Source organism: Entelurus aequoreus, linkage group LG08 (assembly GCF_033978785.1).
Source record: "Entelurus aequoreus isolate RoL-2023_Sb linkage group LG08, RoL_Eaeq_v1.1, whole genome shotgun sequence".
Taxonomy (NCBI): domain Eukaryota; kingdom Metazoa; phylum Chordata; class Actinopteri; order Syngnathiformes; family Syngnathidae; genus Entelurus; species Entelurus aequoreus.
In genome coordinates this window covers 8415887-8431046 of record NC_084738.1, presented here as the reverse complement: position 1 = coordinate 8431046, position 15160 = coordinate 8415887, and the positions used below count along the sequence as shown (strand labels likewise).

Genomic DNA, 15160 nt, shown 5'->3' with positions numbered 1-15160 from the left:
CGCGCTTAGCTGTTGTGTAGCTGCTAGCAGCCTACAGCCTACCGTGTTTGCCTTTTGTAAATGACTTGACTAGAATACAAGAAAAGACCAACCTTTTGTGCTTATTGGAAAAAAAAGCAGATAAATGAGTAAACATGTTGCAGAAACTATTGTTTTTGGAGCCCCGATATCAAGCAGATATGATCGATATTTTTGGCCGATATCAGATCAATATTCGATCTGAATAACTTTTGGAAATAACTTGACTAAAATAGAAGAAAATAGCAACCTTGTTTGTTTACTGGAGGACATTTAGATGTTAACTGGAATAATAACATTGGACATTTTACATGCAAGCCAATATAATCCACTACTGATATCAGACTGATATCCGATATCAGTATCAAATCGGGATGCCCCTAGTGAGCTTGAAAGAGGTCAGTATGAATACTAAATATATTTGGTGAGCCACACCAAGCCACCGGGGCCGCACTTTGAGCAGCGAACCTCTAGGGTCACACTTTTGGAATATCATCAAACATCTTTAGGAGACCTAAAGCCAGGTAAATTGTCTCGGTGGCCATCTTACCTGTGGACAATCTTTGATGTAGTGACCCTTGTTGAAGCAAAGGTGGCACAGGTAGTTGGGCGGAGGAGGCCTCTTGCTGCCGTGCTTGCGGGAGTCGGGGGACAGGGAGAGGTTGGAGAAGTGGTCCGCCAGACAGCTCAGGCCTTCCACGATGTTGCCCAGGGAACCGTGGGGCGAGGAAACCTTGCACAGGTTGTGGTTGAAGGACTGGCGGAGAAGAGCAGCAAAAAGGAAAGCGCGCTAAATGAAAGGTAAGTAGATGGCGCCCGCGTACCGTACCACAGTTTGAGAATCACTGGCATAGGCAATTGTGTAATAATATCATTATACATTTACAAAACCAGTGAAGTTGGCACGTTGTGTAAATGATAAATAAAAACAATACAATTATTTGCAAATCCTTTTCGACTTATATTCAATTGAATAGACTGCAAAGACAAGATATTTCATGTAATTTTTTTTTGCAAATATACATTATCTTAGAATTTAATGGCAGCAACTCATTGCAAAAAGTTGTCACAAGGGCGTTTTTTACCACTGTGTTACATGGCCTTTCCTTGTAACAACACTCAGTAAACGTTTGGGAACTGAGGAGACCAATTTTTGAAGCTTTTCAGGTGGAATTCTTTCCCATTCTTGCTTGATGTACAGCTTAAGTTGTTCAACAGTCCGTTGTGGTATTTTAGGCTTCTTAATGCGCCACACATTTTCAATGGGAGACAGGTCTGGACTACAGGCAGGCCAGTCTAGTACCCGCACTCTTTTACTATGAAGCCACACTGTTGTAACACGTGGCTTGGCATTGTCTTGCTGAAATAAGCAGGGGCGTCCATGATAACGTTGCTTGGATGGCAACATATGTTGCTCCAAAAGCTGTATGTACCTTTCAGCATTAATGGTGCCTTCACAGATGTGTAAGTTACCCATGCCTTGGGCACTAATACACCCCCATACCATCACACATGCTAGCTTTTCAACTTTGCGCCTGTAACAATCCAGATGGTTTTTTTCCTCTTTGGTCCGGAGGACACGACGTCCACAGTTTCCAAAAACAATTTGAAATGTGGACTCGTCAGACCAAAGAACACTTTTCCACTTTGCATCAGTCCATCTTAGATGAGCTCGGGCCCAGCGAAGCCGGCGGCGTTTCTGGGTGTTGTTGATAAATGTATAGTAGAGTTTTAACTTGCACTTACAGATGTAGCGACCAACTGTAAATACTGACAGTGCTTTTCTGAAGTGTTCCTGAGCCCGTGTGGTGATATCCTTTACACACCGTTGTCGCTTTTTGATGCAGTACCGCTTGAGTGATGGAAAGTCCGTAATATCATGGCTTACGTGCAGTGATTTCTCCAGATTCTCTGAACCTTTTGATGATATTACGGACCGTAGATGGTGAAATCCCTAAATTCCTTGCGACAGCTCGTTGAGAAATGTTGTTCTTAAACTGTTGGACAATTTGCTCACGCATTTGTTGACAAAGTGGTGACCCTCGCCCCATCCTTGTTTGTGAGTGACTGAGCATTTCATGGAAGCTGCTTTTATACCCAATCATGGCACCCACCTGTTCCCAATGAGCCTGTACACCTGTGGGAGGTTCCAGATAAGTGTTTAATGAGCATTCCTCAACTTTCTCAGTCTTTTTTGCCACTTGTGCCAGCTTTTTTGAAATATGTTGCAGGCATTAAATTCCAAATGAGCTAATATTTGCAAAAAATAACAAAAGTTTACCAATTCGAATGTTAAGTATCTTGTCTTTGCAGTCTATTCAATTGAATATAAGTTGAAAAGGATTTGCAAATCATTGTATTCTGTTTTTATTTACCATTTACACAACGTGCCAACTTCACTGGTTTTGGGGTTTGTATATTTTATCCACTGTTACCATAAGTGTGACGTGGCCCTCGGTGAAAACAAGTTGAACACGCCTGTTGGAAAGGTACAGTCGAGTGTCATTGATGGATTTCTTCAATGAAACTCCGTCAGACTGATTCATCTTCCTGTCCGCCCCTCACACAGAGCTCGCCATTATCTCCTGGCAGATGCGTCCACTGTCAGGCAAGCGTGTCAATTTCCTGACCCAGAACAAAACGACATTCTTACACAGGGCCGAATGCCGCTACTCGCGCCGCACAATCGCCGCCGTTGTTGTCGCGTTGTGGCACCCGAGGGTGACCGTGACTCCGGATACCCGGCGCCGTCACACACTGACAATCCCTACTGCGGCAGAGGGACTTGTTTTTTTAATCGTTTTAATCGCAAGGTTGAAAAAGAGTGGGGGGAAGTCGTCGTGGCGTAGCCAACAAAACAGCGCGCTCCTGCCAGTCAAAAATAAGTCAATATAATAATGCATATTTTGTAGGGCTGTGAATCTTGCAACAATTCACGGTTCAATTCCAACCCAATTCTTGGTGTGACGATTCGATTCGTAATCGATTCAACAGGATTCTCGCAATGTGTATATATATATATATATATATATATATATATATATATATATATATATATATATATATATATATATATATATATATATATTTTTTTTTTTTTTTTTTTATTAAATTTTTATTATTATTATTTTTTATTTTTTAATTTTTTTATTTATTTGTTTTTATTATTAAATTATTATTATATTTTTTTATATATATATATTATTATTATATTATTATATTTTTTTATTATATATAGTATATATTATATTGTATATTATTATTATATTATTTGGTATACGATAAAACCGGACGTGGCCTAAAATACGGCTTTTTAAAAATCTATTTTTGAACATTTTTAAACGATTCAGAATCGTAATAGATAAGAATCGAGAATCATATATTTTATTTTACTTCGTTACACACCGCCTGGTTGGCTTTTGCAAAATAGCCTTGCCGTTTGTCGCTCTGTCCAGGCTGCTAAGTACAACAGAGTTTCCTCTTAATGTAATTGATCCCGACGCATCGCCACAGTAATATAAAAGCCGCCACACCTAAAATAGGAGGGGCGGCGTGGCTCGGTTGGTAGAGCGGTCGTGCCAGCCACTTGAGGGTTCCAGGTTCGAGCCCTGCTACCGTCATCGTTCCAGTCACCGCTGTTGTGTCCTTGGGCAAGATACTTTACCCACCTGCTCGCAGTGCCACCCACACTTGTTTAAAAATGTAGCTTAAAGATGGAGATCATGGGTTTTACTATATAAAGCGCTTTGAGTCTCTCGAGAAAAGCGCTACATAAATATAATTCACTTTTCGGGGGAAATTTAAAAAAAATATTATAATGTATTATACCTTGCCGGAGAAGTCACACAAAGTCCGACGCTCTTTTTAACTTTAATTGCCAATCTTATGTTAACAACGAGGCCAATTCCAACACGCATTCTATCCAGTGCACACTCAACATGTTATCGTGGTGAGTGATTAAAAACGGTTTGTTGTCTATGAGGTAAATATTTTTGCTCCAACAAAGACGATTACAACCAAAGTACACGTGCAAATCTGAAGAATATCACGATGTTATTGATATCTGCGACTGGGGGCTCGAAGCAGAAATGTATTTTGAAGCCCCCTCCACTACAAAACGATTTTTATACTTTTTCAATCAAACTTTAATTCAATTTTTATTTTGTTTTAGTTTAACATACTGTAATTAAAACATACATTTGCATATAATTCTGTAACTCCCCAGGGGGGACGTGCTTTATCAGTATCATGCTTCAAACCCCGCTTTGAAAAGCTGTGCATTACAAAACTTGCTCATTGATCAATTTGACTATTATTATTTATTAAGTTTATTTTATTATTTTTTCAGTATCTAAAAATTCAAGTCAGTCAAAAAAAAAAAATATTTTAAATAAGGTTTAAAAATGTTTTTATTTTAGGCAAATTGATGCAGTTTAAATCTCTCTGTTCCAGATTAAAAACAATGTTAGTAAAGTTACTCCTTGTAAGTTGATCCATATTTATTTTTGTGTTTTCTTGAATGTTAATAAGGATACAATGCCATGCAGAGGTGTACTTATCACAATTTCGTAGACAAATGATACTATTTATATTCGCGGGGGAGACAATAATTGAGAAGGACTGGGGTAGTAATAATTAAGAGTAACATAGAGTAGGCTATGACACATTTTAAGAAATGTATAGCTTCCATGATTTTAAGGCAGGGGTGTCCAAACTTTTTCCAGCAAGGGCCGCATACAGAAAAGTTGAAAGCTGCAGGGGCCACTTTGTACTTTTTTTGTACATACAACATATTTTCATGACAGTTATTACTGTATTACTTTCTTGTATTTTGTATTATTTCCTGTCCAGTGCATTCATTTTTCATTCCACTTCCTGTTTGCCCTAATTTGCCACCACTCCTTCCTTCGCCTGTCCCTGGTTGCCAATCAGGAGGCTTTTTCGGGACTGGATTATTTTGTACCTCAACGTTACCCCTTCATGTACGTATGATACGCCTGTTTTTTTTTTTATGGTTACCTTCGTTTCCCTAATAAAGAGGGCTTCTTTTCTGCACTTGCCTACCGTCTCTGCATCCCGGGATCCCATACGTACACCGGAAAGTAACAAAAAACAATACAATGGGATTTAATTTTTTTTTTTTATTATTGTTTATTAGTACCATTATCATACTACGACTTTAGCACACTCAAAAAGTGTACGTATGTTCATCAAACACCGCGTAGAAGACGCACAGGCCATTGACCATTTTGGTTTTCAGGTCACACTTTTGGAGGATATTGGGGTGGTTCCATTTTTCCTTTGCGTTTTTTTGTTTGTTTTCTAATCAAAAATGTGCTTATTTTGTCTGTAGAAAGTCGCACATTTTTCTTTTGTGTTTTTTTGTTTGTTTTCCAATCAAAAACTTGCTTATTTTGTCCGTAGAAAGTCGCAAATGCCACACTTTGGACACCCCTTTACATTTTTAAGGCATTTTTCTACATTTTTCACACTTGTACGACTGTTGGGAATGTTTAAGCTTTTCTTCTGCAGACGAAAACAAATGGAGGATGCCTGGTGGGATGCGTGGTTGTCGTCTACAACATGAATTTGTATAGTTTCCTACAATCCTACAATCAATACAGTATGCCAGCATACAGCACTGCTACTCATAGTGCTGTAACAGCTCAACAACTTTGTACTTTGAAAGTGCAAAAGCAAGGGGAAAAGTCCAAAAGTGATGAACAAATAAATATACCTCGGTCCTCAGGTGCAAGAAGTTGTTCAGGTAGTTGGTGGTCAGGTCAGCAGCAGTGGTCTCCGAGTGGTTCGAGTCCCGGGCGTCGTCCTGCAGGGACATGTAGACCCAGTTGAGCAGTTGTGCTGCAGCAGGCCGGCACGCCGACGTCTCCACAGCCGACATCATGACGCCTCTGCTCGGCCTGAGCTCCGTCAGAAGCGCCGCTGAGAGTGCGGCAGTCTGCCTGGGTCGCCCCTCTTTGCCTTCCCCCTGCAGCTGGATGGGTGTGATGTGGGGGGCGACGGAAACTCCGCCTGCAGCGTCGGTGCAAAGTCATGGATCAACTTTTTTTCATCCCAAAGCCAACATTTATTTTTAATTTTTTATGTAAAACACGCAGCAAGCTAGAAGATAAGTTAATAAAGTCCATTTTCCAGCAGCTAACAAAGCGACTTATAGGATGTAAATGTGCGCTCTGCTGCGCCCTAGTGTTCACACTGAGTATGGCAACACTGTGCAATGTTAGAATAATAAAGGTCATGGAAATGTGTTTTTTTAAGAGGACAATTTAAAGAAAAAAATGTTTTATTTGTGATTTTACTGTCAGAAAATGTATATACATACTATAATACAGGGGTCTCAAACTTGAGGGCCACATTGCAGTTATGGCGGCCCTCAGAGGGCCACTTTTAACAGTAAATAATACATAAATGTGAATAGCCCAATTACACTATTATTATTTTACAGAAGAATCTTACAGTAAAAAAACGACAGTTCAGTTGCCTAAATTTTACCGTAATATGTACAATATTTTTTTTACAATACATACATGGAAATACATACTATAATACAGGGGTGTCAAACTTGAGGGCCACTTGTAACAGTAAATAACACATAAATGTAAATAGTCCAATTACACAATTATGTTTTTTACGTACACTGTAAAAAAGAATGTCGATTTTACAGTAAGAAACGGTTGCCCAAATTTTACCGTAAAATGTACAATATTTTTTTACAATATACATATGGAAATGGAAAAAACAGCACCACTGTTTTTACTGCAAAATCTACAGTTGTTGTTTTTACAGTGTATTACTGTAAATGGAAAAACGATACCACCGTTTTTTGTTTTACAGCAAAATTCAGTAATATATCACAATTATTATTACGCCAGTGGTTCTCAATTATTGTCTCCAGCGCCCCCACACCGAGACTATAAATAGTATCATTTGTCTATGAAATGGTGATAAGTACACCTCTGCATCCTTATTAAAATTCAAGAAAACAAAACATTTTAAAATATGGATCCACTTACAAAAAAAGAGTAACTTTACCAACATTGTTTTTAATCTGAAACAGAAATATTTAAAGTGCATCAATTTGCTTAAAATAAAAACATTTTTAAACCTCATTTGAAATATAAATTTTTTTTGACCGACTTTAATTATTGAACTGTCAGTTTTGTTACGGTAAAATCAACAGACTTTACAATAAAAAAAAACATTTTTACAGTGTACAATTTGTTGGATAACTTGCTTTAAAATCACAAGTCTAGCAGATAATTAAGTTTTTATCTTGATTTTAACAAAAGATGTTTGGAATGGATGATCATTTAAATATATGGTGAAATATTAGATAATATGGTTCAGGCATTTGGTCAGAATGCCCCCCGGACGCCTCCCTGGGGAGGTGTTTAGGGCGCGTCCATGTGGAAGTCCCAGGACATGCTGGCCTGGGAACGCCTTAGGGATCCCCCAGGAAGAGCTGGACAAGGCAGCTGCAGGGAGATGAAAGTCTGGGCTTCTCTGCTTAGGCTGCTGCCCCCGCAACACCACTTTGGATAAGCGGCGAAAAGCTGGATCATTTTTAGATCAACTTTTTTCTGTCATCGTGTAAAGTTGAATACGTTCAGTAAGAATAAGACACCTATTATTTCCAGGCTTTCACCGGCCACATAAAATGATGTGGCAGGCCAGATGTGGCCCACGGCCCTTGAGTTTGACACCTGTGCTATAATACCATAATACTTAATACATTAATACTAAATACAGTAGTACAGAGCTGGGCAAATATTTTGACTCGGGGGCCACATTGAGAGACATAATGTGTGTATAAATGATATATACACATTTAGCTGTAAAAATGTGCTGTACAGTATGTGTGTTTGGGTCCCTTTTTTTCAAGAACTATAACACCAAAAGTCACAATGTCTGATAGTGTTTAAAAAAGTTATGACAGACCACCTCAAAAAAACGGAATGGAATTTTACAGTTTTTTTACTGAATGGGACACCCAAAATGTATATGAAAATAAAGAAAGTGGGATTTACAATATTAATTACGAACAATAAAACACCGAATATTAACAACATATGAACATTTAGTGTATCAATTTGCCTGCAATTTAAAAAAAACACCACCTCCAAAAAACGGAATGGAATTTTACAGTTTTTTACTGAATGGGACACCAAAATGTACACTAAATAAAGAAATTGGGATTTACAATATTAACTACGAACAATAAAACACTGAATATTAACAACATATGAACATTTAGTGCATCAATTTGCCTGAAATAAAAAAAAAATCCTTATTTAAACCATAACATTTTTTTTACCAACTTGAATCATTTAATACTGAAAAATATAAAAATACAATTAAATAAACTCAACTCATAATACATTATTCAAATTTATCAGCAACATTATAACTAAGGTAGGAAACAAAAATAAATTAACAATTTGTGTTGTTGTTTTTTATCAAAATGAAGAAGTCAAGATTAGCTTTTGTAGTGCACGGCTTTTGAAAGTGGGGTTTGAAGCGTGATACTGATAAAGCTGAGGGACAAACGGTAGAAAATGGATAGATGGATGGATGTTTTACGGCAGGGGTCTCCAATAGGTGGCTCGCGATGCAAAAGTGCCACCAGATGATTATGATGATGATGATTATGATGCAATTAGCACAGGGGTGTCAAACTCATTTTAGATGGGGGGGCCACATGGAGAAAAATCTACTCCCAAGTGGACCGGACTGGTAAAATCACGGCACGATAACTTAAAAATAAAGACAACTTTAGATTGTTTTCTTTGTTTAAAAATAGAACAAGCACATTCTGAAAATGTACAAATCATAATGTTGGTGGGGGTTTTTTACACTTACATGTTGCGGTTAATACTATTCTTTTATTTGTCGTTATTTATACTTTCTAAAATAAAATAGCGTGAAGTGAATTATATTTATATAGCGCTTTTTCTCTAGTGACTCAAAGCGCTTTACATAGTGAACCCCAATATATAAGTTACATTTAAACCAGTGTGGGTGGCACTGGGAGCAGGTGGGTAAAGTGTCTTGCCCAAGGACACAACGGCAGTGACTAGGATGGCGGAAGCGGGGATCGAACCTGGAACCCTCAAGTTGCTGGCACGGCCAACCGAGCTATACCGCCCCAAAATATGTGAATGTTAATTTTCAATCTATCAAGATAAAAAAAAAAAAAATCAAAATCAAATTACAGGATATTATTTATTTAGTTTGCTAATTTTTGTCAAAAGGTACAAGCGGTAGAAAATGGATGGATGGAAGGTGCACTAACATCATGTGTTGTTGTTGTTTGTTTGTTTTTTACATATGTAGCATCATCTACAAGTGTACAGCTCTGGTAATGGGTACATTCGCACCCACCTGCACAAATGTACTTCAAAATGTAACAATCAAAATAAATATGGCTTTTTTTTTGTTTTGTTTACTAGGGCATGCATGTATAATATGCATTAGTTTGACCATTTAAAATCAACGATAATAAAAAGGAGATGCTTGGAAATAGCATCAAAATGCCCCAAAAACTTGTTAAAACGCGATTCATAGCATTACTTTTTGGTGTGACCATCATGAGCGTTCTGTTCAGGTATATTTCTTTTGTATTTTGATAAATCATCATATTTACACTACCGTTCAAAAGTTTGGGGTCACTCAAACAATTTTGTGGAATAGCCTTCATTTCTAAGAACAAGAATAGACTGTCGCGTTTCAGATGAAAGTTCTCTTTTTCTGGCCATTTTGAGCGTTTAATTGACCCCACAAATGTGATGCTCCAGAAACTCAATCTGCTCAAAGGAAGGTCAGTTTTGTAGCTTCTGTAACGAGCTAAACTGTTTTCAGATGTGTGAACATGATTGCACAAGGGTTTTCTAATCATTAATTAGCCTTCTGAGCCAATGAGCAAACACATTGTACCATTAGAACACTGGAGTGATAGTTGCTGGAAATGGGCCTCTATACACCTATGTAGATATTGCACCAAAAACCAGACATTTGCAGTTAGAAGAGTTATTTACCACATTAGCAATGTATAGAGTGTACTTCTTTAAAGTTAAGACTAGTTTAAAATGATCTTCATTGAAAAATAAGGACATTTTAATGTGACCCCAAACTTTTGAACGGTAGTGTATGTATTACTAAATTTAAATAGGTATTGATCAATCTTTAAGCTGTGTGTATTTGATTTCAGTTTGCTTTTGACATCTTATTTAGAATTGTAGTTGAAACTTTTACAACCTTGTGTTGCGCTCATGATGGCGTAACCAAACTAGATTTCCTTTAATGATCTTATTTTGAATATTTATTCCCTTTTTTACATTTAGTATATTTAAATATTCATTTATAAACATTGAATACATTTCAAATATCAATAAAATGCCATTGCCTTCATCTTATAGGGTAATGTTTAGTTACACCAAGTCATGAGCGTATGTGGACCCCGACTTAAACAAGTTGAAAAACGTATCCGGGTGTTACCATTTAGTGGTCAATTGTACGGAATATGTACTTCACTGTGCAATCTACTAATAAAAGTTTAAATCAATCAATCAACACTAAGCTTCATCACTTTGACTTGTAATATCTCTAATTCTGGTGATGTTTTATGCTTTTTTCGTTTTGGAACATGTACTATACATATAATACAATAAAGTCCCATATAAAATTATGTTTCTAGCAATACTTTAATTTTGCCTTTGAAAGTAACACTCCAATGTCCATTAGTGGAGCTGTACACACAAAGATACAAAAAATTGCTAATGCGACATCTAGTGGACACATTTAGAACAGCAGTTTATTTCATTCAAAAATTTTCGGCTCATTTTTATACATAGCAAACTCATCCCGTGGGCCGGATAAAACCTGTTCGCGGGGGCCTTACGTTTGACACCCCTGAATTAGCAGATCAAATAGGCTCCAGCACCCCCTGATACCCCAAAAGGGACAATCAGTAGAAAAATGGATGGATGGAACCTGTCAATAAAAATGTAGGCTTGCCCATTGCTTGCCTGCAAACGTTTTCTGGTGTTTAGAAAATGTCAAGATATTGATTGATTGATTGAAACTTTTATTAGTAGATTGCACAGTGAAGTACATATTCCGTACAATTGACCACTAAATGGTAACACCCGAATAAGTTTTTCAACTTGTTTAAGTCGGGGTCCACTTAAATTGATTCATGATACAGATATATACTAGGGATGTCCGATAATATCGGCCTGCCGATATTATCGGCCGATAAATGCGTTAAAATGTAATGTCGGAAATTATCGGTATCGGTTTTTTTTATTATCAGTATCGTTTTTTTTTTGTTTTTTGTTTTTTTAAATCAACATAAAAAACACAAGATACACTTACAATTAATGCACCAACCCAAAAAACCTCCCTCCTCATTCACACAAAAGGGTTGTTTCTTTCTGTTATTAATATTCTGCTTCCTACATTATATATCAATATATATCAATACAGTTTGCAAGGGATACAGTCCGTAAGCACACATGATTGTGCGTGCTGCTGGTCCACTAATAGTACTAACCTTTAACAGTTAATGTTACTCATTTTCATTAATTACTAGTTTCTATGTAACTGTTTTTATATTGTTTTACTTTCTTTTTTATTCAAGAAAATGTTTTTAATTTATTTATCTTATTTTATTTTATAATTTTTTTAAAAAAGTACCTTATCTTCACCATACCTGGTTGTCCAAATTAGACTGTATATATCGGTTGATATCGGTATCGGTAACATATGGAAATGGAAAAAACAGCACCACTGTTTTTACTGCAAAATCTACAGTTGTTGTTTTTACAGTGTATTACTGTAAATGGAAAAATGATACCACTGTTTTTTGTTTTACAGTAAAATTCAGTAATATATCACAATTATTATTACGCCAGTGGTTCTCAATTATTGTCTCCAGCGCCCCCACACCGAGACTATAAATAGTATCATTTGTCTATGAAATGGTGATAAGTACACCTCTGCATCCTTATTAAAATTCAAGAAAACAAAACATTTTAAAATATGGATCCACTTACAAAAAAAGAGTAACTTTACCAACATTGTTTTTAATCTGAAACAGAAAGATTTAAAGTGCATCAATTTGCTTAAAATAAAAACATTTTTAAACCTCATTTGAAATATAAATTTTTTTTGACTGGCTTTAATTATTGAACTGTCAGTTTTGTTACTGTAAAATCAACAGACTTTACAATAAAAAAAAACATTTTTACAGTGTACAATTTGTTGGATAACTTGCTTTAAAATCACAAGTCTAGCAGATAATTAAGTTTTTATCTTGATTTTAACAAAAGATGTTTGGAATGGATGATCATTTAAATATATGGTGAAATATCGGAATATCGGATATCGGCAAAAAGCCATTATCGGACATCCCTAATATATACTATCAAATATATACTATCATCATAATACAGTCATCACACAAGATAATCATCAGAGTATATACATTGAATTATTTACATTATTTACAATCCGGGGTGTGGGATATGGAGGGTGGGGGTGGGGGGTAGGTTTGGTTGGTATTAGGAGTGTGGGAAAAAATCGATTCGAACTCGAATCGCGATTCTCACGTTGTGCGATTCAGAATCGATTCTCATTTTTAAAAAATCTATTTATTTAGTTTTATTTTAAAAAAATTTAATTATTTTTTTAATTAATTAATCCAACAAAACAATACACCGCAATACCATAACAATGCAATCCAATTCCAAAACCAAACCCGACCCAGCAACACTCAGAACTGCAATAAACAGAGCAATTGAGAGGAGACACAAACACGACACAGAACAAACCAAAAGTAGTGAAACAAAAGTGAATATTATCAACAACAGTATCAATATTAGTTACAATTTCAACATAGCAGTGATTAAAAATCCCTCATTGACATTATCATTAGACATTTATAAAAAAAAAAAAAAAAAAAGAACAATAGTGTCACAGTGGCTTACACTTGCATCGCATCTCATAAGCTTGACAACACACTGTGTCCAATATTTTCACAAAGATAAAATAAGTCATATTTTTGGTTAATTTAATAGTTAAAACACATTTACATTATTGCAATCAGTTGATAAAACATTGTCCTTTACAATTATAAAAGATTTTTACAAAAATCTACTACTCTGCTTGCATGTCAGCAGACTGGGGTAGATCCTGCTGAAATCTATGTATTTAAAGGCCTACTGAAATGAATTTTTTTTATTTAAACGGGGATAGCAGATCTATTCTATGTGTCATACTTGATCATTTCGCGATATTGCCATATTTTTGCTGAAAGGATTTAGTATAGAACAACGACGATAAAGATTGCAACTTTTGGTATCTGATAAAAAAAAGGCTTGCACCTACCGGAAGTAGCGTGACGTAGTCAGTTGAACATATACGCAAAGTTCCCTATTGTTTACAATGATGGCCGCATGAAGTGAGAGAGATTCGGACCGAGAAAGCGACAATTTCCCCATTAATTTGAGCGAGGATGAAAGATTTGTGGATGAGTAAAGTGCAAGTGAAGGACTAGTGGGGAGTTGAAGCTATTCAGATAGGGAAGATGCTGTGAGAGCCGGGGGTGACCTGATATTCAGCTGGGAATGACTACAACAGTAAATAAACACAAGACATATATATACTCTATTAGCCACAACACAACCAGGCTTATATTTAATATGCCACAAATTAATCCTGCATAAAAACACCTGCGTGTTTGTTATGCTAGCTCCTAGCTCCTCTGCTAGCTCCATAGAACACGCCAATACAATTCAAACACCTGATCAACACACACAATCACTCAGCCCAAAAGACCGTTTACCTAACCCAAGGTTCATAAAGCTTATATATTTTTAAAAAGTTACGTACGTGACGCGCACATACGGTCAAGTTATCGAATGTTTAGCAGCCAAGGCTGCATACTCACGGTACCTGATATTCAGCTGGGAATGACTACAACAGTAAATAAACACAAGACATATATATACTCTATTAGCCACAACACAACCAGGCTTATATTTAATATGCCACAAATTAATCCTGCATAATAACACCTGCGTGTTTGTTATGCTAGCTCCTAGCTCCTCTGCTAGCTCCTAGCTCCATAGAACACGCCAATACAATTCAAACACCCGATCAACACACACAATCACTCAGCCCAAAAGACCGTTCACCTAACCCAAGGTTCATAAAGCTTATATATTTTTAAAAAGTTACGTACGTGACGCGCACTTACGGTACGGTACGTGTTATGCTAGCTCCTAGCTCCTCTGCTAGCTCCTAGCTCCATAGAACACGCCAATACAATTCAAACACATGATCAACACACACAATCACTCAGCCCAAAAGACCGTTCACCTAACCCAAGGTTCATAAAGCTTATATATTTTAAAAAAGTTACGTACATACGCAAAAAAAAGCCAAAGCTGCATACTCACAGTAGCACGTCTGCGTCTTTGTCATCCAAATCAAAGTAATCCTGGTAAGAGTCTGTGTTGTCCCAGTTCTCTACAGGCGTCTGTGTATCCAAATCAAAAGTCCTCCTGGTTAGAGTCTCTGTTATCCGAGTTCTTCCATCTTGACTGCATCTTTCGGGAATGTAAACAAAGAAGCGCCGGCTGTGTACTGTTGTGGCTGACTACGTTCGAAAAATACGTCCATTTCGCACCGACAACTTTCTTCTTTGCTTGCTTGGCTTCCTTCTCCATAATGCAATGAACATGATTGAAACAGATTCACGAACACAGATGTCCAGAATACTGTGGAATTATGAAATGAAAACAGAGCGTTTTCGTATCGGCTTCAATGTGGAAGGCATACCCGTGTTCGTCGGGCTACGTCACGCGCATACGTCATCCTCAGAGGCGTTTCGAACCGGAAGTTTAGCGGCAAATTTAAAATGTCACTTTATAAGTTAACCCGGCCGTATTGGCATGTGTTATAATGTTAAGATTTCATCATTGATATATAAACTATCAGACTGCGTGGTCGGTAGTAGTGGGTTTCAGTAGGCCTTTAATGAATAGAGAATCCTTTTGAATCGGGAAAAAAATCGTTTTTGAATCGAGAATCGTGTTGAATTGAAAAAAAAAAAATCGAT

General features: G+C 36.8%; 1 protein-coding gene across 3 annotated transcripts in view; it reads right to left on the bottom strand.

Annotated features, from left to right (window-relative positions):
• Positions 1 to 15160, bottom strand: part of LOC133655369 (zinc finger CCHC domain-containing protein 24-like) — a 40216-nt gene that overhangs the window by 24264 nt on the left and 792 nt on the right. For 2 of the 3 annotated variants that reach the window (XM_062055462.1, XM_062055461.1), the window contains exons 2-3: positions 5756 to 6051; positions 569 to 775 (exon numbers count right to left, since the gene is read on the bottom strand). In XM_062055462.1, the coding sequence (XP_061911446.1) occupies positions 569 to 775; positions 5756 to 5923 (375 nt within the window). In that variant the 5' untranslated portion in view covers positions 5924 to 6051. Of the gene's footprint in view, positions 1 to 568; positions 776 to 5755; positions 6052 to 14498; positions 14664 to 15160 lie in introns of those variants that run through there. The other variant, XM_062055460.1, reaches the window with a different exon arrangement.